The following is a 24,104-nucleotide window of genomic DNA, read 5'->3' as shown; positions in this document are numbered from 1 at the left end:
AACTAAAGGGTTATTGTTGAGCCATCTGTTGAGAGGCTCAGTTATATTTCATACTGTTAACTGGGTATAGTATCACGAGTTATACGGTGTGATTGGTGTGGCTGGTATGAGTCTTACCCGGGATTCAAAATCCTTCCTTATTGTGTCAGCTCTTCCGGGCACAGTATCCTAACTGAGGTCTGGAGGAGGGTCATAGTGGGAGGAGCCAGTGCACACCAGGTAGTCCTAAAGCTTTCTTTAGTTGTGCCCAGTCTCCTGCAGAGCCGCTATTCCCCATGGTCCTTACGGAGTCCCAGCATCCACTACGGACTACGAGAAATAGATTTACCGGTGAGTAAAATCTTATTATCAGTCAGTGTCAGGTGACTAGTGTACCTTTAAAAGCCATAAGATATTTGGCAGATACACATTAAACCTAGTGGGCATGTGTGCAGTTAATATTATGTGATACAGTTGCCAGGTTTTAATTTTTGAGACTTTGTGATAGTGTAGGACCTACAAGAAGGTGGGGTACCTTGGCGAGCGGTATGCAGGCTTCCGTGCATTGGCCAATTCACTAACTAAACCCCCATAATTTATTTATTGATTTTGTGAGGATAAGTGAGCTTGATATGGTGAGTGCTGAACTTTCTGTTTGTATATATTTGGGTTGGTGGGCATGGGCTGCATGCACCCCACCCTATGAGTGGTGAGTGCAGACATTGCACCCCGCTTCTGGGGTGGCGAGTGCTGTGGTTTTCTAGATTTGTTTGTGTGTATATATATATATATATATATATACACATACACACATATACCCAAGTGTGAACATTTATATTAAAATGTAAATATGCTTTCATGTTGATGATATAAATACATTGTATTTCCATTCCTTTTTTCTGTATTTTCTATTTCTTAACGCCGTTATATTTGAGGTTTTACTCTCCACATGCAGAAATGAGGAATTCAAAGACGTCCTCAAGCCAGCTGCATCTTCACTTGCTCCTGAAGGAGTGTAACTGAGACGGGAATTATAAACACCAGTGTGCACATAGCTGGGGTGTATACATATAGGCAGTCATACACCCAGCAGCTGTACCTCTGCCAGTGATCCACTGCTCAGTATGGTAAGGACTGCTCTAATGGCAGATATTATACACTCAGGCTATGGATGACACCAGCTGCACTCATGCTTGAACCAGTGTCTGTAGAATAGCAGCATTGCTTTACAAATGTTGACGATGCATTCACCTCTGAATGAGTGCAGCTTGGAGGCGCACTCAATAGTCAGATGTACACTGGGCATATATACACTATGCAGACTACTGTATTTATTAACTACTGTTGTTTTTTTTTATTAATTATTTCCCAGTAATAAAACAGGTATCCAGTCTCTAGGTCGACCACACGTAGGTCGACAGCCATTTGGTTGACCACTATTGGTTGACATGCATTAGGTCGACTTGACAAAAGGTCGACTTTAGTTTTTCACAATTTTTTTTTTTTTAATTACTTTTCCTTATGAACTGCACCCATAAAAAAAAAAATTCTGAACAATTTATACCACTATATACTGAGCATCTTAAAAGATGGTAGCCCGGTGAAGTACTTGCCTCATTGAAGTCTTTCTAGCTTAATGCAGCGGCAAAAGACTTCACTTCCTAGATGCTGTGTGAGAAGTGACTGCACATACATAGCCATTAGGACGCACATGCCCACCGTCCAGCTGGCAGAGAGGGATTGAAAGATATCTCTCTGCAAAAATTTTTTTAGCCTGTAAGCTATAGTGGATAATGCCATCTAGCACCAAGCTCATAAACAGTTCATGCATTGTGCTTGTCCAGTTGTCAGATGTGAATGGCTAAATGACTGAGCAGCACATCGTACATACTATCCTCATTCTACATATAATGCTCAGCCTTTCAGGGATTGGGTAAGAACCAGAACAGTCAGGACCCCAGAACACCAGACCGGACCAGCTCCCTGCAGCAAACTCTACCACTCTGAAGATTGTAGTTTGTCCCTGTCCAGTTGGGTGTCTGTGCCAGCTCCACCGGGGATATGGGAAGGGAGAGATTACAGCCTCCCCATATGGTCCAGACTGTCCAAACCATATGGGGAGGCTGTAATCTCTACCTTGCCTTCTCCCAGGGTGCCATTGTCACAGAAATCCCCCTTCCCAGATGGGACACCCCTGCACACTACAAGCTCCAGAGTTGCAGAGGTAGCGGCAGGGAGCTGGTCTGCTCCGGCGTTCCAGGGTCCAGTCCGTTTTCTAGAGCTTTGTAAATTGGCCCAGACAGCAGTCACAATTGAAAATAATGGGGTCTTTAGTTTGCAGTATTTGAGAAAAGCAGGATAATAGCCCTGATGCTTAAATCCTTCTGAAACTACTGTTTCCACTAGATTTTCAGTCTCTTAAATACAGTAGGCTCATATTAGTGTACCACAGCTGGTTATGTTATCTTCAGACATTCGTTGCCATTTCCGCGGATCAATAATGACTCACTCTGTGACATCTTTTTGTTTCTCTTTAATCCAATTAAATGAATCTTAAATACTGATGAGAGTTAACAGAGTAGCACACATTTACACCAGTACATAAGTTTCTAAACCAGCAACGTTACAATCTATCCACAACACAAATGAACACAGTCAAACATAGGATGTAGCAAATACAATCATATTATTCCCCCCAGGATAATAGTATGTAAAAACATGCAATAAAAATTGCAGCATCTATCATTTATAGTAAATGAAGTTCAATTGCGGCATTCCAGGCTACATAATGCTGCTCTGATTCACCGGTTTTGGTATGACTTTATTGGTTCAGCTTAATAGTGTTTGAAAACAGCAGTGATGGGATCAGTATGAAAAACCGACAGTAAGGATGCCGGCTGTTAGTATACAGACAACGGCATCCTGACCGTCAGAATGCCGGCAGCGGGGTGAGAGCATAGAGTCCCCTTACGGGTTCACTGCGCTCGCCACGCTGCATGCTTGGTGGCTCCCAGCGCTCACCACAGGTCCTATTCCCACTCTATGGGTGTCGTGGACACCCACAAGTGAGAATAGCCCCCGTGAGCTGAAATTCCAGCTGGCAGCATTGTCAGCAGTCAGAATTCCAGTGTCGGTATCCTGACCACCGGGATCCCGAACTGCCGGCAATGTTACTGCATCCCGCAATGATAGCGTAGTATGGTGATGCAGCAGGAGGTGTCTATGACAAGTAGATGCCACCTGCTGCAGTAGTGATCTTACCTGTGTCCGAGGATGCAGCACTGCATCACTAACTCACCATTGGGCAGCTTGCGGCACCCATGGTGACCCGCAAGCCGCTTGTCAAAGAGCCTAGGAAATCTCTGTGCAACTACGGAGACCCCTGGCCTTTTCCCTCCCCCTAAAAAGTGGAGGCATACCTCCATTTTGGGAAACAGAGGCTGTTGCTGCCCCCTCCCCGCTCCCCAGATGGCAACAGGCTGTCAATAACTGACAGTCTGCTGCTGTCCTGCTTCCTACATCGCAGGACCCGCACACGCAGAATGGGTCCTGTGTATGAGCAAAGTACCGATAATAAGTACTATGCTACAACAACCAGATCAGACCAATGGGGGTCATTCCGAGTTGTTCGCTCGTTGCCGATTTTTGCAACGGAGCGATTAAGGCGAAAATGCGCATGCACATGGTACGCAGTGCGCATGCGCTAAGTATTTTAGCACAAAACTTAGTAGATTTACTCACGTCCGAACGAAGAATTTCCATCGTTGAAGTGATCGGAGTGTGATTGACAGGAAGTGGGTGTTTCTGGGCGGAAACTGACCGTTTTCTGGGAGTGTGCGGAAAAACGCAGGCGTGCCAGGATAAAACGCGGGAGTGTCTGGAGAAACGGGGGAGTGGCTGGCCGAACGCAGGGCGTGTTTGTGACGTCAAATCAGGAACGAAATGGGCTGAGCTGATCGCAGTGTAGGAGGAAGTCTCAAGCTACTCAGAAACTGCTAAGAATTTTCTATTCGCAATTCTGCTAATCTTTCGTTCGCAATTCTGCTAAGCTAAGATACACTCCCAGAGGGCGGCGGCCTAGCGTGTGCAATGCTGCTAAAATCTGCTAGCGAGCGAACAACTTGGAATGACCCCCAATGTGTATTGAATTGAGCAGGACATGGAAAAATTATCCAATATTTTATTTTCAATAAACCAGTTTCCTTTTTTCTCTAATATATTTCTTCTTTGTCCTGTCCATGTAGACTTTATTATTTATTGTAGCTGACAGCAACAACAAACTTGGGTACCAGTTCACTAGGGTTTATTATTGAACATATTGTAGTTCATTTAGAGTTGGATGGATTTGCATCCAAAGCGCAGGTGTAAAATGCGTGCCACATAAAAGCACATTTATGTGTTTATTTAGAGCTGCACATATATGAGATTCCAAAATACATGTAAATGTAAACGTGAAGATATGTGTACGGTGCTGTGTTTCAGTGAATTTTCGGAGGAGGGGTGGATCATATAGTTTTGGTGTAAAGGTTATTTACTTTAACCATTTTATACATTGCAAAGATCGTTACTATAAGTGTTGAGCATGCATAACCGTTACAGCTCCTGACAGGCATATACTGTAGGTGACTGCTTTGAATGTAGTAAATATACTAACACGCCATACCTGTATTCAGCCTACTACTCTAACACGCACTTCCCACCCCTGTTCCGCCTCTCCAAGTAGTGTGAGAAAACATGGATGCACGAAAACCTTTATATGGAAGCAGGGAAACGCATTTTTGTACACATTATAACTACTGCAAGCACAAAGATATCATGTCCCAGAAAGTGCTATGACTAGATTATGCAATTCACCTAGTGTTGGAGATATAATGGTGACTCTGCTTTACAAATGCTCCAAGTAAATGTGTTACTCCAAACCTGTCATGGCTTCTTTAAGTACTTTGAGTGCTTCATGCATTCAATAAAACATTTCCATGTATATTCCCATATATATATATATATATATATATATATATATATTTACAAATAACCAAGTCTGGTACTTCTAGTAGCTTAGAGTTGTTAAGAAATATACTGATCATAAGTCAGAAAGCACAGATACTGTAGTTTAGGCTGATGAGAAAGATGAAAGCACAGCTTCCACAACATAAACCCTTTGACAATGTACATCTGCAGACTGTCTCTCCACTGGCAGATATCAGTGCGCTGTCCCTTCTAGCTTTTCATGCTGGGAGTTACTTGGCACAATCCCATTACCAAGTCATTTTTCTTGCCTAAAAGACAAGACAGAGTTTTAGTTAGTACTTTCTTGATGATCAAACATCTCACACTGTATTCAGTCACTTATTCATGTTATTTACTGTATGTCTCTCTTGCTCCAGTATGTAAATAGAAGTCCCAAAGCAAGTGAGCCTGTGTTGGACAAAATGCAGGAGCTGCACAAACAATGGGGAGCAGGACCATGAGCGTCTTAACAGAGGAGGAAACACGTGTCCAACCTCCTCTGTCGGGGGCCTCATCCTTTGCAACCGGCGCCCGAAATGGGCGCCATTTCCCCGTAGATTTGAGCATGTGCAATAGAGTCTAAGCACTAGAGGGTGCGCCATTTACCGGAGATTTGAGGAGAGATGCTACCGCCGGTGGGGAACTACAGAGACGTGACTATTTCAAAAATGGGTGCAGGGTGTGCGGTGTGGGCCCCCCTGAACAGTGGGGGCATATGTGCACACACTTCACCCATTATAGAAGGACAACAGGTCTGTGCTACCTATGCAGGGACTACATTGGGCGCTTGTCTCTACGGAAATGTCCATACTGTACCACAGTAAAGGGTGATGAGTCCTCCCCAGTGCAGTTTGCGCATTATACAAGGGGAGGAAGGGGGGGAGGGGGGCACTCCTCAATTTAGTAGAATTTGTATGTGGCTAGGGCTGAGTATTTTGTAGCGTCCTCCTGGGCCTCCCATATAAGAAAAGAAGATCTGGGCTTCTATTGATAAAGTTGTGACCTTTATTCTAATGCAGTTGTGTACATGTTGTTTTCTTCATTATGATAAGTTTAGTTAAGAGGTTTCTTGCATACAGGGGGGTGTTTTACACCACGGTTATTACTGCAGCATTATTAGAGGTACTTACTGCTCTGTGCTATATAAACCCTGCTCCTTCTACTGTCATAGGGTTTATGTAATAAGTTGTGTTATTCCAACACCACGCCATGCAGAAACTGTAATTTTCATGTGATTTTCAGAACTTTTAGAATTGCGGCATTTATTAAGGCTTTATGGGGGAAATCATTTGCTGAATCTTCACGGTAATCCCCTACCCACCCCACCGCTGCACTTTACGGCAGGGGGATATCACACAACATACTTTACTACCCGATATACCCCATAGGGTAGCGAGTACTATTGTGAGAATCAGGCATTCAGCCAGCCAAGCGAAGGGTTCAAGATGGGATGCCGTTGCCAGTGTTTAAACACTGTGGCAATTTGCACCCTTCACGGGTTAATTGAATTCAAGATCTCCTGTACTGCGTATGTACTAGATTACAAGAGCTTTTCTCATAATTCTCTATGGGGACAGTGAGCTATTTAACAAGTGTAACTCTGAAGATGCCATTAGCTTGCCTTACCTATGTGTTATGATGCAGCTTCGGAGAGGGATCTTCTAATCCCTACTCGGGAGACTGCACAGTTTCTCCCTTCCTTTTTCTCTGAGAATGTTTTCTATGCAGTTCTAAAAAATAAACAGCCATGTCCTATAGTAAAAGTAAAGTGACAGACTCTTTGTAGGGGCAGCCTCTTATACCCCTTTCACAGCACACAAATAACTCGGTACCGACCCGGCATATTGCTGGGTCGACACGGGTCGGTATGTGGTGTGAAAGGGCCATGGTCGAATTCCTGAGTCGCATGACCCGGTAATTCAACCCGGGAACAAAGTATAGCCATTGTCATTTTAAAAGCATTTTTCAAGCCACTTTCTGCAGAATGACTAAGGGCTATATATTTATCACTTATTTTCACTGATCTATCGGAACCCCTTGGTGCTACTGCACATTCGCAATCTATCGACCACGCATGTGTGGAGCCTAATGCTGGAGAGGATTCCCAGTAATTAGCACAAAGTGTAGCCCATAGACTACAGCAGCCATCTGCATATCCCATTAGCTGCTGGGCATGATAAATCTGACAGCCTACTGCTGTTGGAAATGGAGGGACTGCATCAGAGTGGAGCTCCATGGTACATCCTGGGGATCCTTAATATTTGCAGGTAACTCCCAAAAACTGCTGTTCTGTTGTTAAATGTTGTTAAACAGGTATCACTGTCTAATGCAAATGTAATACTAGTAGAGATGAGCGGGTTCGGTTCTTCGGAATCCGAACCCCCCTGAACTTCAGCCTTTTTACACGGGTCCGAGGCAGACTCGGATCTTCCCGCCTTGCTCGGCTAACCCGAGCGCGCCCGAACGTCATCATCCCGCTGTCGGATTCTCGCGAGGCTCGTATTCTATCGCGAGACTCGGATTCTATATAAGGAGCCGCGCGTCGCCGCCATTTTCACACGTGCATTGAGATTGATAGGGAGAGGACGTGGCTGGCGTCCTCTCCGTTTAGATAGAGAGTGAGACAGAGACACTTGATTTACTGGAGCATTAGGAGTACTCAGAGAGTGCAGAGTTTTGCTGATAGTTATACTAATGGTGACCACCAGTTTTATTTATCATTTAATATAATCCGTTCTCTGCCTGAAAAAAAACGATACACAGTCACATACCATATCTGTGCTCAGCCTCAGTGTGCTGCATGATAATATCATCTATGTATATCTGACTGTGCTGAGTAGTGCTCACTGCTCACACAGCTTAATTGTGGGGGAGACTGGGGAGCAGTTATAGCAGGAGTACATATTTAACAGTGCACACTTTTGCTGCCAGAGTGCCAGTGTGACTGACCAGCAGTGACCACCAGTATATTGTCTGCCTGAAAAAGTTAAACACTCGTGTGGTGTTTTTTTTTTTTATTCTATAAACGCATTCTGCTGACAGTGTCCAGCAGGTCCGTCATTCATTATATTTCTATCTTCTTCATACTAGTAGTTTAGGAGTCTGCAGTGCTGACAGTGTCCAGCAGGTCCGTCATTATACAATATATACCTGTCCTGCAGTAGTGATATATATATATTTTTTATATCATTATCATCCAGTCTATACTAGCAGACGCAGTACGGTAGTCCACGGCTGTAGCTACCTCTGTGTCGGCAGTCGCTCGTCCATAATTGTATACCTACCTGTGGTGTTTTTTTTTTTTCTATCTTCTTCATACTAGTAGTTTAGGAGTCTGCAGTGCTGACAGTGTCCAGCAGGTCCGTCATTATACAATATATACCTGTCCTGCAGTAGTGATATATATATATTTTTTATATCATTATCATCCAGTCTATACTAGCAGACGCAGTACGGTAGTCCACGGCTGTAGCTACCTCTGTGTCGGCAGTCGCTCGTCCATAATTGTATACCTACCTGTGGTGGTTTTTTTTTTCTATCTTCTTCATACTAGTAGTTTAGGAGTCTGCAGTGCTGACAATGTCCAGCAGGTCCGTCATTATACAATATATACCTGTCCTGCAGTAGTGATATATATATATTTTTTATATCATTATCATCCAGTCTATACTAGCAGACGCAGTACGGTAGTCCACGGCTGTAGCTACCTCTGTGTCGGCAGTCGCTCGTCCATAATTGTATACCTACCTGTGGTGTTTTTTTTTTTCTATCTTCTTCATACTAGTAGTTTAGGAGTCTGCAGTGCTGACAGTGTCCAGCAGGTCCGTCATTATACAATATATACCTGTCCTGCAGTAGTGATATATATATATATTTTTTATATCATTATCATCCAGTCTATACTAGCAGACGCAGTACGGTAGTCCACGGCTGTAGCTACCTCTGTGTCGGCAGTCGCTCGTCATCCATAAGTATACTAGTATCCATCCATCTCCATTGTTTACCTGAGGTGCCTTTTAGTTGTGCCTATTAAAATATGGAGAACAAAAATGTTGAGGTTCCAAAAATAGGGAAAGATCAAGATCCACTTCCACCTCGTGCTGAAGCTGCTGCCACTAGTCATGGCCGAGACGATGAAATGCCATCAACGTCGTCTGCCAAGGCCGATGCCCAATGTCATAGTACAGAGCATGTAAAATCCAAAACACCAAATATCAGTAAAAAAAGGACTCAAAAATCTAAAATAAAATCGTCGGAGGAGAAGTGTAAACTTGCCAATATGCCATTTACCACACGGAGTGGCAAGGAAAGGCTGAGGCCCTGGCCTATGTTCATGGCTAGTGGTTCAGCTTCACATGAGGATGGAAGCACTCAGCCTCTCGCTAGAAAAATGAAAAGACTTAAGCTGGCAAAAGCACAGCAAAGAACTGTGCGTTCTTCGAAATCACAAATCCACAAGGAGAGTCCAATTGTGTCGGTTGCGATGCCTGACCTTCCCAACACTGGACGTGAAGAGCATGCGCCTTCCACCATTTGCACGCCCCCTGCAAGTGCTGGAAGGAGCACCCGCAGTCCAGTTCCTGATAGTCAGATTGAAGATGTCAGTGTTGAAGTACACCAGGATGAGGAGGATATGGGTGTTGCTGGCGCTGGGGAGGAAATTGACCAGGAGGATTCTGATGGTGAGGTGGTTTGTTTAAGTCAGGCACCCGGGGAGACACCTGTTGTCCGTGGGAGGAATATGGCCATTGACATGCCTGGTGAAAATACCAAAAAAATCAGCTCTTCAGTGTGGAAGTATTTCAACAGAAATGCGGACAACATTTGTCAAGCCGTGTGTTGCCTTTGTCAAGCTGTAATAAGTAGGGGTAAGGACGTTAACCACCTCGGAACATCCTCCCTTATACGTCACCTGCAGCGCATTCATCATAAGTTAGTGACAAGTTCAAAAACTTTGGGCGACAGCGGAAGCAGTCCACTGACCAGTAAATCCCTTCCTCTTGTAACCAAGCTCACGCAAACCACCCCACCAACTCCCTCAGTGTCAATTTCCTCCTTCCCCAGGAATGCCAATAGTCCTGCAGGCCATGTCACTGGCAATTCTGACGAGTCCTCTCCTGCCTGGGATTCCTCCGATGCATCCTTGCGTGTAACGCCTACTGCTGCTGGCGCTGCTGTTGTTGCTGCTGGGAGTCGATGGTCATCCCAGAGGGGAAGTCGTAAGACCACTTTTACTACTTCCACCAAGCAATTGACTGTCCAACAGTCCTTTGCGAGGAAGATGAAATATCACAGCAGTCATCCTGCTGCAAAGCGGATAACTGAGGCCTTGGCATCCTGGGCGGTGAGAAACGTGGTTCCGGTATCCATCATTACTGCAGAGGCAACTAGAGACTTGTTGGAGGTACTGTGTCCCCGGTACCAAATACCATCTAGGTTCCATTTCTCTAGGCAGGCGATACCAGTAGCAGCATCTCGCAAACGCCAACTCTTTCCTAGGCAGGCTACGCTTTGTATCACCGCTTTCCAGAATACGCACACAGCTAAAAACCTCTTACGGCAACTGAGGAAGATCATCGCAGAATGGCTTACCCCAATTGGACTCTCCTGTGGATTTGTGGCATCGGACAACGCCAGCAATATTGTGTGTGCATTAAATATGGGCAAATTCCAGCACGTCCCATGTTTTGCACATACCTTGAATTTGGTGGTGCAGAATTATTTAAAAAACGAGAGGGGCGTGCAAGAGATGCTGTCGGTGGCCAGAAGAATTGCGGGACACTTTCGGCGTACAGGCACCACGTACAGAAGACTGGAGCAACACCAAAAACGCCTGAACCTGCCCTGCCATCATCTGAAGCAAGAAGTGGTAACGAGGTGGAATTCAACCCTCTATATGCTTCAGAGGTTGGAGGAGCAGCAAAAGGCCATTCAAGCCTATACAACTGAGCACGATATAGGAGGTGGAATGCACCTGTCTCAAGCGCAGTGGAAAATGATTTCAACGTTGTGCAAGGTTCTGCAACCTTTTGAACTTGCCACACGTGAAGTCAATTCAGACACTGCCAGCCTGAGTCAGGTCATTCCCCTCATCAGGCTTTTGCAGAAGAAGCTGGAGACATTGAAGGAGGAGCTAACACAGAGCGATTCCGCTAGGCATGTGGGACTTGTGGATGGAGCCCTTAATTCGCTTAACAAGGATTCACGGGTGGTCAATCTGTTGAAATCAGAGCACTACATTTTGGCCACCGTGCTCGATCCTAGATTTAAAACCTACCTTGGATCTCTCTTTCCGGCAGACACAAGTCTGCAGGGGTTCAAAGAACTGCTGGTAAGAAAATTGTCAAGTCAAGCGGAACGCGACCTGTCAACATCTCCTCCTTCACATTCTCCCGCAACTGGGGGTGCGAGGAAAAGGCTCAGAATTCCGAGCCCACCCGCTGGCGGTGATGCAGGGCAGTCTGGAGCGACTGCTGATGCTGACATCTGGTCCGGACTGAAGGACCTGCCAACGATTACGGACATGTCGTCTACTGTCACTGCATATGATTCTCTCCCCATTGAAAGAATGGTGGAGGATTATATGAGTGACAGCATCCAAGTAGGCACGTCAGACAGTCCGTACTTATACTGGCAGGAAAAAGAGGCAATTTGGAGGCCCTTGCACAAACTGGCTTTATTCTACCTAAGTTGCCCTCCCACAAGTGTGTACTCCGAAAGAGTGTTTAGTGCCGCCGCTCACCTTGTCAGCAATCGGCGTACGAGGTTACTTCCAGAAAATGTGGAGAAGATGATGTTCATTAAAATGAATTATAATCAATTCCTCCATGGAGACATTCACCAGCAGCAATTTCCTCCACAAAGTACACAGGGAGCTGTGATGGTGGATTCCAGTGGGGACGAATTGATAATCTGTGAGGAGGGGGATATACACGGTGATGAATCGGAGGATGATGATGAGGTGGACATCTTGCCTCTGTAGAGCCAGTTTGTGCAAGGAGAGATTTATTGCTTCTTTTTTGGTGGGGGTCCAAACCAACCCGTCATTTCAGTCACAGTCGTGTGGCAGACCCTGTCACTGAAATGATGGGTTGGTTAAAGTGTGCATGTCCTGTTTATACAACATAAGGGTGGGTGGGAGGGCCCAAGGATAATTCCATCTTGCACCTCTTTTTTCTTTCATTTTTCTTTGCGTCATGTGCTGTTTGGGGAGTGTTTTTTGGAAGGGCCATCCTGCGTGACACTGCAGTGCCACTCCTAGATGGGCCAGGTGTTTGTGTCGGCCACTTGGGTCGCTGAGCTTAGTCACACAGCTACCTCATTGCGCCTCTTTTTTTCTTTGCGTCATGTGCTGTTTGGGGAGTGTTTTTTGGAAGGGCCATCCTGCGTGACACTGCAGTGCCACTCCTAGATGGGCCAGGTGTTTGTGTCGGCCACTAGGGTCGCTGAGCTTAGTCACACAGCTACCTCATTGCGCCTCTTTTTTTCTTTGCGTCATGTGCTGTTTGGGGAGTGTTTTTTGGAAGGGCCATCCTGCGTGACACTGCAGTGCCACTCCTAGATGGGCCAGGTGTTTGTGTCGGCCACTTGGGTCGCTGAGCTTAGTCATCCAGCGACCTCGGTGCAAATTTTAGGACTAAAAATAATATTGTGAGGTGTGAGGTGTTCAGAATAGACTGAAAATGTGTGGAAATTATGGTTATTGAGGTTAATAATACTTTGGGATCAAAATGACCCCCAAATTCTATGATTTAAGCTGTTTTTTAGGGTTTTTTGAAAAAAACACCCGAATCCAAAACACACCCGAATCCGACAAAAAAAATTCGGTGAGGTTTTGCCAAAACGCGTTCGAACCCAAAACACGGCCGCGGAACCGAACCCAAAACCAAAACACAAAACGCGAAAAATTTCCGGTGCACATCTCTAAATACTAGTATAAGTTAAATTAGTGTGCTCCCTTTTACTCATGCTTACCGACATTCTGGCTGCTCTCTGCGGGAGAGAGCAGCCAAGTCGGCTCAGAGGGCGGGCAGGGGAGGCTGTGACGTAGAGGAGGGGGTGGGCTGGAGGTGGGACAGGGGTGGAACAAGGGTGGGGCGGGCCGGAGCAAGGGCGGGTCACGGTGACACCTCATTTAAGCCATGCCCCCCGCTCTATAATGCCACAATCACCGGCATTACACTGCAGGGGGCGTGGCTATGATGACGCGATTCAGCAAGAATCGCGTCATCAACTGCCCGAACCGCCCACTTTACACACTAAGTGGGCGGACGGGCAGGGGGGGACCCCGAAAATCAGGAGACTTGCCTGCTCTTCCGGGGGGAAGCGGGTTCGGTGGCTCACTGCACTTGCCACAGGTTCTGTTCCCAGTGGGTCAGCATTCCGGCTGCTGGCATTTTTAGCGGTCGGGTTCCTGGCGTCGGCATGCTGACCGCTGGGATATCAAATGCCGGTAACATAACCGAATCCCTTATCAATGGTGTTCACCGTGCATTAAAATGCAGAATCTGCATTGCAACATGGATTTTCACTCGCAGCTACTGAGGATTTAAAAAAAAAAAATCCTGTCCCTGGTAAGTTGCGCACACGGTTCCCACAGGTAACTGAATTAGGCAGCGCCTACAATTAGCTGTGGGGCAAACACCTATGCCCCTACGAATGTCACATTAGTTTCAGAGTTTTAACATGTGACTAGAAGCTTTTATTTCAACAGCATATTTGATGGTGGTCCAGTGGTGAGCATTCCTGCTTCACAGCAATGTCATGAGTTCAGTTCCCAGTAGGGCCATATCTGTATGGAGTTTGTGTGTTCCCTCTGTGATTGAATTGGAGGAAGTTAATTTGCCAACTGTCGGGGGGTCCCTGCCGTCAGGATACCGATGCCGCAATGCCGACAGCCGACAATGCCAATAGCTGTAATCCCGGCGCACAGGGACTATTCCCACTCATGGGTGCCCACAACACCCATAGAGTGGGAATAAACTGTGGCAAGCGCAGCAAACCATCGAGCCCGCAGCATGGTGAGTGCAGGGGACTCTTCGCGCTTCTCCCGCTGTCGGCATACTGGCATCCGGGATACCGCTGTCGGTATACTGACGGACAACATCCCGGCCGCTGGTAAATCCTACTGATCCCATTTGAATGTGTTTTCTCAGAATACAAAACACAGACTGTACTGTTAAAAAAAATTACTTGTTAGCGCAATACAACGATACAATAAAAGCTGTTTTTTCTTGTTTTGTTTTTAGAAAACGTATTGATTGGGTGCAAAAAAAATAAACGATGAACCCCATGTACTTACATTTAATGTTCCTGATCGTATTAACCTGGCCGATAGCCTGATTACCAGAGCCAACGATGAGCACAAAATGATAACACTTGACACCAGGTCGATGATTTGTAGAACCAGATGGTACCATTCATAGTGAAGGGGATTTTGGCACACATTCTGAAACGTGGCATAAGGGTACGGAAATTTGATGGCATAGCCAATGTAGTTGGTCGATGACATCCCGGCAAAAGAGTAGTAACAGTATGGACCAATGAGGATGGATGCAATTGCTACTGTAAGCTGAACTGGGGATCCGATGATGCTTAGCAGACTCATGGTGAATGTGGATTCCCACTGCAAGAGATGTTTAGATTACAATAAGCCTTTGTATGGTATAGGAAATGCACATGTCTTCTGCTCTATGCTAGTAAACTGCTATTCACATTCAGACCAGCTGGTTTTCCAAAAGAAAAGTGAAATTATTTAATTTATGGGAAAAGTGACAAAGGGCTTTTTTTTTTTGCTGACTTTGTACATGTGAAGCTCATATGCAGAAGATCTAAAAACAGATCAAAGCAAAAAGGGTTCTTATTAGTGACATTAATACTGGAAATATCAATTGGTACAGTGTTATTTCTGTGCTGTCCTATTACCATTCATGAAATAATAATATTTTGTTTAGGATTAAATGTTTATTTCATACACCAGAAATTAAACTGATGATTTTGAGATATGAATGAGACCATCAAAACTCATCATAGTATTTTTGTGTAGTAGAAAAAAAGATAATTATATAATAAAATGATTTACCATTGATCTTTGTGTCCATTCATGATGCGCTAAGAGGGTAAGAACGCCAACCGAAAAAGCCTGTGAAAGACAATGGTATTAGACAGAGCAATGTCGTACAAGGAGGACTAAAACTAAATAAAAAGGTAAAGAATCTTCTATAAGTACATGTGTCATAGATAGGACGGAGAGATAGCTAGCCAATAGAAGTATGGTTGCTACGGAGGCTGGGGGGCAGGGTTGAAGATCTGACATCATGTCTATTGCTGCTGTTGCTCCAGTTTCTGGTGGCTTCATGCTGACAGTGAGTCCAGGCCATAGATATTTGGCAGCATTTGAAGGCTAGTTGGTGTGGTTCCCCTATTTGAATTTTGCACTGCACTGCAGCCCTACATCGGACACCGCCACTGATGTGTGTCTATATACAGTATGTTATCTCTCCTGTGCTTTTCTCTATATATGACCATCCATGTATATATCTATATAGGTGACCATCCTGGTCTATATCTATATAGGTAATCCATCATATATATGTCTCTATGGGGTCTATTTACTAATTCTTGGATGGAGATAAAATGCATGGAGATAAAGTACCAGCCAATCAGCAACTACCTGGCATGTCACAGGTTGGGTTTTAAAAATGACAGGAGCTGGTTGGCTGGGACTTTATCTCCATGTACTTTATCTCCAACCAAGGCTTAGTAAATAGACCCCCTATATTTGATCCTCCGTGTATATGTCTTTATATGTGACCTCTATATGTTATGTCTCTAAATGTGACCCTCTGTGTGTTTGTGTGTGTCTTTATACAGTGTGTGACCTTCCCTATACAGTATATGTGTATGTCTCTAAAAGAGATCCCCTTTGTGTATTTATGTATGTTTCTATATGTAAACCACGTGTGTGTGTGTGTGTGTGTGTGTGTGTGTGTGTGTGTGTGTGTGTGTGTGTGTGTGTGTGTGTGTGTGTCTATATGCGATCCTCCCTTACTGTCTTTGGCCCATTAGGTAAGAGGGAAATTAGGTAAGAATGTTAGGTAAGATGGAAATATGGCAATGCTTGGCAAATAGTTAAAATAGTAAAAATCTCAGACAGAGGGGAAGAAATGCCTATTCAATTCTACTCTTCCTTAGTAGAGTCCAGATATTCTACCATGAACTTCTTTTACCTTAGTCTAAGCTTTTTATTATAATAAACTGAATACATTTTTATTCCAAGGTTGGTTCCACTTCCTGTACCAGATTTAACTGAGTTTATTTTAATATGATTTAAGGTTTTTTTAAGCTGCACTTTCTAACCACTGCCACGGTCTTCTCTTTCCGCTCTAGTTTGTAAGAGATACAGAATTTCTGACTCCCAGAGGCGTTCCTACACCCAGTGACACGTCGGGGTCGGGAGATGCTGGACTGCCCCTCACATTTTTACAACAGCCTCTTCCTAATTGACAGGCAGTGGCGTGCGGGGGGCGGGGATGGCTGGCGTTTCGTCCCAGTTTTCCAGCAGTGGTGAGGCCAGGGATTGGATCTCAGACACAGATTTATTGGCCTTGCAAGGGCCCCTGCGACGGCCAGCCTGAGTAAGCTGAGACTTACTTAGCTGGCAGTCTGCAGGAACATCCCGGCCATCAGTCGCAATGTGATGCCAGGCTGCGACGTGATCGCATTCTGGGATCACAAATGCAGTGAGGCGGTAAACACCTCCTACTGCATTTGCATTAGTATGGATCGCATTTGGTGTTTGTTTCTTTTGTTTGTTGTATGTATGGACCTTTACTTATGTATGTAGGCTTAGTGAGTAGTAGGGTATGAATGGATCAGGGCTCCAACTGGTAGTTTGCCTAGTGGGCCATGGGATTTAAATCCAGCTCTGCCACTTTGCGTCATACTCAGAATTAGGCCAAACATGAACTTTGCTATCATCACACTTTTTTATTAGTGTGAGCTAAAATGTGATTGGTTGCTATGATATTTATTCACTTCATGGACTTACTCAAAATGCAGAGCACTTACAGTAATTGTCTGTTGTAGTACAGACACCATTCTTTAGAGGTGGGATGGGCCAGTTCCATATTAAAGCCTTGGGCCAGGGATTTGCTATGTTCCTAGGTGTGGAATGCGCAGCCCAGCATCACAGACCAACATCCATACTTGGCCAACCCTAACTTTTATGTATTGTATACTATGTGCACTGCACAACATTTGTGTATATTCTTTTATATAATGGTTATCAACATATATAGATATAGCACCTAACCCCTGGTTTTCTGTACTTGTCCTATGTTGTCTTGACCTGTTAGTGCTGTTTTCTTATTTTGCTCATCTGTTTATATACTCTGTAATGGGCACTGCAGATCCCTTGTGGCGCCATATAAATAAAGGATAATAATATATAGGGTAACTATATAAAAGCCACTGTATCCCACCAGTGCCACGCTGCTAGTCATTTTTATACAGTATAACTGATTTCAAATCATGCAAAGAATGAGAGAATAAGTAGATATTCCAGGAGCAATCTTTAAAATCTGAGACAGTTCCTTGACATTAGGTAATCATAAATATCAAATCAACAAGCTCCGGTGACTGTAATTGTAGCTGAAGAGCGTAAAAGGTGACTTCTGGCTTTAGTTGGGTATAGGTTATAGGTTATATTTTTTTACATTGAATTAGTCTGATGTATACAAGCTCTCAGTAATAAATCTGGATACATGTATAAATCTTTTGTTTACAGCTCAGTCTATGTAGAAATGTAAAGAATGTACTGATTTACTGTCTAGTGCTGAAAGTCATATTCTTTCACATCAGCCAGGTTACCACACGGTGCAAGTCAGCCTGTAGCTGTCCACAGCTTCTATATATAGTTCTGCAAGATGCTGCCTGAGCATATTGGGGCTATCATCACCCATTCACATGGATACAAAGGGGCTCATGCAGAATTGAATGCAATGTGTATGTAATTGCACATGTAAAACACATTCTGGAATTAAAATGCATTTTGCTACCCATGCGGCGTGTAGTGGCCAACTCAGCATGACCGGTAAACCTGCAGACAAAAGCAGCAGATGAGACCAGAATGTGACAGTAGTTGTGGCTTCACAGTCATTGGAAAAATTATCAAAATTAAGTCCATGATCCCTGTAAATTAGATTACATGGACTTACAGTGTAATAAATAATGAAGTTGCAGGAAGCATGTAAAGTGAAAACAGAAGAAAAGGCAAATATAAAAATGTTACATTTTATATACATTATAAACATACCAATTGTCTTCCACTTTACAGCAGACTTGTGGGCCCGCTTATCATTGTATATTTGTGGCTTAATCCCCGAAAACACACATTTTTGGGGTTAGCCACACATATAAAGTATCCCCTGAATGTATCACAGAGGGATTGCAGCACATATCTCCAAAACCTGCTGCAATCCCTCCGTTCCCTCCGGCAGCCCCATCCCCTATATGTTTCTATGGGGCATACAATGCTGCCCAATTTACCATCCTGAATGCAAAGTATTTTAGATATTGGCACCCACAGCTATCACCATCTGAAGATGGCAGTAGCTCGTCGCAGCCTATGGGCTACACATCGTGGCTGTACTTCCAGAGGGTTCCCCTGGTACCAGAGTTGGCCCTAACCAAAATGATGCCCTAGGCAAGATTTTGGCTGGTGCCCTCTAGCACTGCATCTAGTTCCACCTCTGGCTCCACACCCCTTTCCCAGTACCATCACCTGTCACCCATAGCGGTGCTCCTACCCCCTATATTTTAAATAGGAACAAAGCACACATTCAGTGTGCAGCCCAAAAAGGGCGTGTTTTTGCTAGGAAGGGGCATGGCCACACAATAGTATCCCCAATGCAACTTACTCCACACAGTAGTTCAACTTTAATCACATTATCTCATGCAATAGTGTCCCTTATTCACGTTACATCACACAGTAGTACCACTTTACCTCATATACGTTACTCCTCACAGTAGTGTCCCTTTTAAAGATTACAGTACATCACACTGAATTGCTTCTTATTCACATTACACCACACCATATTGCTCTTTATTAACATTAGATCACACAGTAGTGCCCTTTCTATACGTAATGCCATACAGTAGAGCAGCCCTGGCAAACCTGTGGCTCTCCAGCTGTTGTGAAACTATAGATCCTAGCATGCCCTGCCACGGTTTCTCTACTAGGGAATTCTAAAATGGCGACAGGGCATGTTGGGATGTGTAGTTTAACAACAGCTAGAGAGCCACAGGTTGGCCAGGCCTGCAGTAGAGCACCTTATACACATTATGCAACACATTAGTAATGCCTTTATACACATAATACCATACAGTAATGCTCCTTACACATATGACACACATTATTAATGTCCTTATAAACATAATGGGCAGTAGAGTTCCGCTTCCGGCTCCGGCATGTGAGCAGCGCAGCGGGTTGGCTCCTGCCACACGCCGCCGATACCCCCATTTCACGGCTCCTAGAGCCTCCACAAACCGACCCTACCTGCAGCGGAATCCCCGTGGCAAAAGGGGATTTGTATGGAGAAGTTTCTCTGCGCCTCCATGCCCCGCAATAAGAATAAAAACGCCGGGAGGGGGGAATCCAAGATGGCGCCCGCCACAGCGCCGGATGCAGCGGGGACTCCTACACCCAGGAAGAAAAGTGATGAAGCTTGCGCCTCCCCTCTGGGCTCAGAGAGATCGATGGAGACATCGGGGAGTGAGTATACTGCATCCTCACCCACTTTGCAAAATATGCACACAGACACTGTTCTGCCTGCGCCCACCATACCGGTGACGTATGGAGACATGCTAGTAGCTGTGAGGGCTGCTATAGCCCCTCTCTTGGCTGCCCAGACAGCTGATATTGCCAAACAGATTGATTCTCTTACTAAAAGGATTCATAAGTCTGAATGCCAGGTTGGTGCTTTATTTGGAGATGTTTCAGATTTACAAGCAGAGGCGTCACTTACCTCCTGGACACCCGGTGCGGCAGCAAGGTAAGGGGGTGGAGCTTCACTTGAAGGGGCGTGGCTTCACGGCCCAGCGCCCGTTTTTGTCATTTAAAGGTCCGTAAAAGGGGCGTGGCTTTGCGGAGGGCGTGACTTTGATGGGCGGGGCTTCATGTCACGACTGACACCCGTTTTTTTTTAGTTACTGGTGGGGTTCGGGAGGTGCGGGCTGCTTGCCGGGGAGTGCTGTAACTGCAGAACTGGCTCCTACACAGTGACAGGAGCCGAGTGCTGCACATAATGTAACAGTGCAGCACTTAGCTCCTGCCACTGAGCAGGAGCCGGCATTTTGGTGTCACCTCTCTGCGGGTGACACCCGGGAGCGGGCCGCCCCCCCTTGTGACGCCACTGTTTACAAGTATCCCATGCTAATTAAGTTAAAATGCAGCAGCAGCTGTGGCTGAAGATCGACGATCTTGAAACTTGATCACGTCTTAATAATCTGAGGCTAGTGGGAATACCAGAATCACTTAAAGGCACAGAGTTGATACATTTTTTTTAAAGTTACCTTACCTTCGCTCCTGAACATTTCTGAATCATGCTCTGATAAGGTGATAGAATGTGCATACAGGATTGGGCAACAGCGAAAACCAGATTCTAGACCCGTGTGGTCATATTTAAGACACTTAACTATTTGCATAAAGAAGCTATTTGGTCGGCCTATCGACGGCACCGTCACCTTGTGTGGCAGGGACAAAAGATAATGCTTTTTCAGGACTATTTGGCTGAGCTGACTAGGGCTAGAAAGGAATTCTCACCATTATGCACCCAATTAGCGGCGAAAGGGAGGAAATTTGTGCTGCTTTACCCTGCACGTTTGCGCTTATATGACGGAAACTCACATGTTGATTTTACCACAGTGCAGGACGCAGATGCATATCTTAAACAAGCTAATATGGAAACATGCCGTGATACTATATCCTCTGCTGCGGACGGAGATGGAATTTGAACTCTTTTGGGACTCGGTTTATTCTGATGCTGTTTCAGTAATTTCGGCGGCAGTGGGCTGGATGACGGACACGACACGCTGAGTGTTGCTGGCTAGGATGCTAGCAATCCCGGGAAGTCTGTTTTATGCTATTACAGGGGTTCCATTGGTCCTTAGCGGGTCCTCTGTTTCCCCTGTCAGGAGGCATACTGGTTCTATGTTCATTGTTAGTTTTTGTTTATCTGTTAATTTGTCTATCCTTTCCCTCACATCTCTCCACCCCCTCTCAAGGATCCCTTCTGGTCTGGTGGTATTTCTTGTTCAGAAAATCTATAACCACATTGGTCATCAATACTTCAATATGTACTACTGTTTTGTTGCACACTTAACCTGTCGTAATGTCTATTCTTATAATTGGGTCGTGGAATATAGGAGGTGCAAATACTCCACAAAAATGTAGAAAAATTTTGTTATATCCGTTATATCTCAACAAACTAAAGGTTGACCACATTTTTCTTCAGGAAACGCATTTACTAGAAAAAGATGTTATTCGTTTTAATATACTAGGATGGACTGTATTGGGCTCAGCCTCTTGTTCCTCGAAAACAAGGGCCGTGGCAATATTGATTAAAAGAAATATTGCTCATGAAGTGTTTTCTACTAAAGCTGACTGTGACGACGCTGCCGGCCAATTCCACAAATATGCCAATTTGAAAAACTGCCACATGCGACGTACGGGGTCACTTTTGACACACGGGATTATTAAATACTTTCAGCTGCCACCAGCAAAGACTTTTCAACGTATTACGGACGTTACAGGCGTCTTTAGCTTTACCTGTCACACACACACACTGCAATACTTAGAAAAATAGATAGGCGTGAGCCACACAGGCGTTGGAGTTCATAAGAACAACAGAAGCAGAACTAAAATTAGGATTTTAATTTCAAGAATACTTCAGAGCTTTGGTTACAAAAAGGTTACAAAGATTATTAAGAATATTTTAAAAACACACACAGAATACAGCAATCTCAATAAATAAAAAGGAAATAAAAACTTACAGAAACCCTATACACTTACGCAAACAAGTTTTAAGTATTTCTGTTGTTGGGGCTTCACAGAATAACTCAGGTCACCTCCAGCATACTAGCTGTCACAAAAGAAAACACATATAATTTGTGATCCTCCTTTCTCTATTCAAACGTGACATCTCCCCCGGCAAATGGCGCACAAGGGGCGGTGACCCACGTCACCGACTCATTGCTGCGCTACTGACCACTTGTTCACCCTGCTGCAAGGTGAGACTCCATCTCAGGAGTTTCCTATTGTCTCCAGACAATCTATTAAGTTTACTCTGACCGACATCAGACACATTTTTACACATTTGGTTCACATGATCCCCTGTTACTTCCAACTCTACATGGGTGAATATATTACCAACGGGAGTACTCTCATGATTAATGCTCACGGTGGGACAGGTGACTATGTTCTTCTTCCACATAATCTCACCTTGTGCCCTTTCCTGATATGGTGGCCTGCCCCTCACCCACACGGGCCCTGAGGTCAGGGCATCTTGTCCTACAGGATGCTCTGGACAGGTTTCCCTGCACATCATTTGGGGTATACCTAGGACATTGGGATCCTCACCTAAATGTGCCTTTCTGAGATAAAGCCTTCCTGATTTATCTCCCCAGCCTGTCTGACTGATCAGCGTCCTTACAGATGCTAAGTCAGGATCAGCTGGTTGCCCTTCCTTGGTATAGTGGGCAAATATGTGTTTTGTGATGGGAACACACTCTTTCGTACACGGTGCTCCCTGTGTTGCTATCTCTGCTGTTATTGTATCAGTGACGTCACAGCTACGGCCTACCTCCACAAGACTGGGGTCGCCCACCTCCATACACAACCTCTGTGAATAACCACTGTATACTTCTACACTCCTGTTACCTACACCTGGAGAGAGAATAACATGTTCCTTTCCTGGCTCAGCCTCAGGAGAAGGTTCATAGGCCCTCGCCCTCAGAGGTTCTGCAGCTTCTAACTGTGGCCCACCCCTCCCTGGCTGCTCGCTGTCAGGACAGAGGGGGGTTTGCATGGCAGGACTTGCATCACACTCCTGTCCAAACCTTTTGTTCATCTTACCACCTGGCACTTGTAAATGGGGATTCTCATTCTGGTTGAACACAATTTCACACTTTTTACATACATCAGTGCTTATGTCAGGCACAGCCATTCCTGACACTGATAAGTTTTCTACTTTCATTGCTAAGTGTAAAGGAGACAGTCTCTTATCAGCAGAAATACTTTCTGATTCCTTTCCAAGGGTTAATGTGCAGCCCTTCTGCATTGCCCTCTGCTTGGTACCTATAGCTAGGTCACACCTCACATCAAGCACATCTTTATACAGTGTGCCCACAAAATTCCCAGGTGTCTGTAACTCGGTGGGTCTAGTGGTACCACAATGGGGAGAAATTTCCTCATTAACACATACTGGGGAAAATACATCTAGACACTTCTCCCAAACAATTTCTTCCTGCCCTCGTGCTATATTGGGACTGGCTCTCTGTTCAACCTGGAGAGGTAAGTTTTCCACTGAAGCCTCAGTGTAGGGGAATCCCTGCTGGATGTCTGCATACAAGAGCAGGGCAGGAAGGGGGGTTTGAGGGGGAGGGACAGCAATGTGTGTTTCTCCCTTCTCAGCTGTTGACACAGCCCCCTTCTCTGACACAACCCTGGTACCTAACATGCTGGCAGCACCCCTGAAAGACACATTATTTCCTACATTGATACATGCATCATCAGAATTACTAGTACGTATACAAGACAATACATCATCCTCATTGACTCCCTTCCCTAGGCCAGTATCTGAGCTTGCAACTTTCACAGGGAGGGAGGGGGGCGGAGGGGGATCTCTGGCTTTTGAGTTACCCTCCCCACTGGCAGGGGTTAAATCACAGCTTATCTGTGCTGCTGCACTGCGTGTCATTACTGCTACCCCAGGCGTGGTATTACATACAGTATTATCATCAATACAAGGAATCATTGCCCCTCCTTTATACATAGACGTTTGCCTGTTTTCGGGGCCCCTCCGTACCTGGAAATCAATTTGAGCATTTTCCTCAACACC

At 45.0% G+C, this 24,104-nt stretch overlaps 1 protein-coding gene across 7 annotated transcripts in view; it reads right to left on the bottom strand.

Annotated features, from left to right (window-relative positions):
- Window positions 1-2,499: 2,499 nt before the first annotated feature.
- The window catches only part of TMEM212 (transmembrane protein 212), a 77,789-nt gene continuing 56,184 nt past the window's right edge, over window positions 2,500-24,104 (bottom strand). For all 7 annotated transcript variants that reach the window (XM_063916256.1, XM_063916257.1, XM_063916259.1 and 4 more), the window contains 3 exons: window positions 15,068-15,127; window positions 14,288-14,611; window positions 2,500-5,255 (listed from right to left, as the gene is read on the bottom strand). In XM_063916256.1, coding sequence (XP_063772326.1) covers window positions 5,235-5,255; window positions 14,288-14,611; window positions 15,068-15,127 — 405 coding nt within the window. In that variant the 3' untranslated portion in view covers window positions 2,500-5,234. The remainder of the gene's footprint in view (window positions 5,256-14,287; window positions 14,612-15,067; window positions 15,128-24,104) is intronic.

This window comes from Pseudophryne corroboree, chromosome 4, assembly GCF_028390025.1.
Source record: "Pseudophryne corroboree isolate aPseCor3 chromosome 4, aPseCor3.hap2, whole genome shotgun sequence".
NCBI lineage: Eukaryota > Metazoa > Chordata > Amphibia > Anura > Myobatrachidae > Pseudophryne > Pseudophryne corroboree.
Note: the sequence above shows the minus strand (reverse complement) of the source record. Positions and strands in the feature narration are given on the sequence as shown.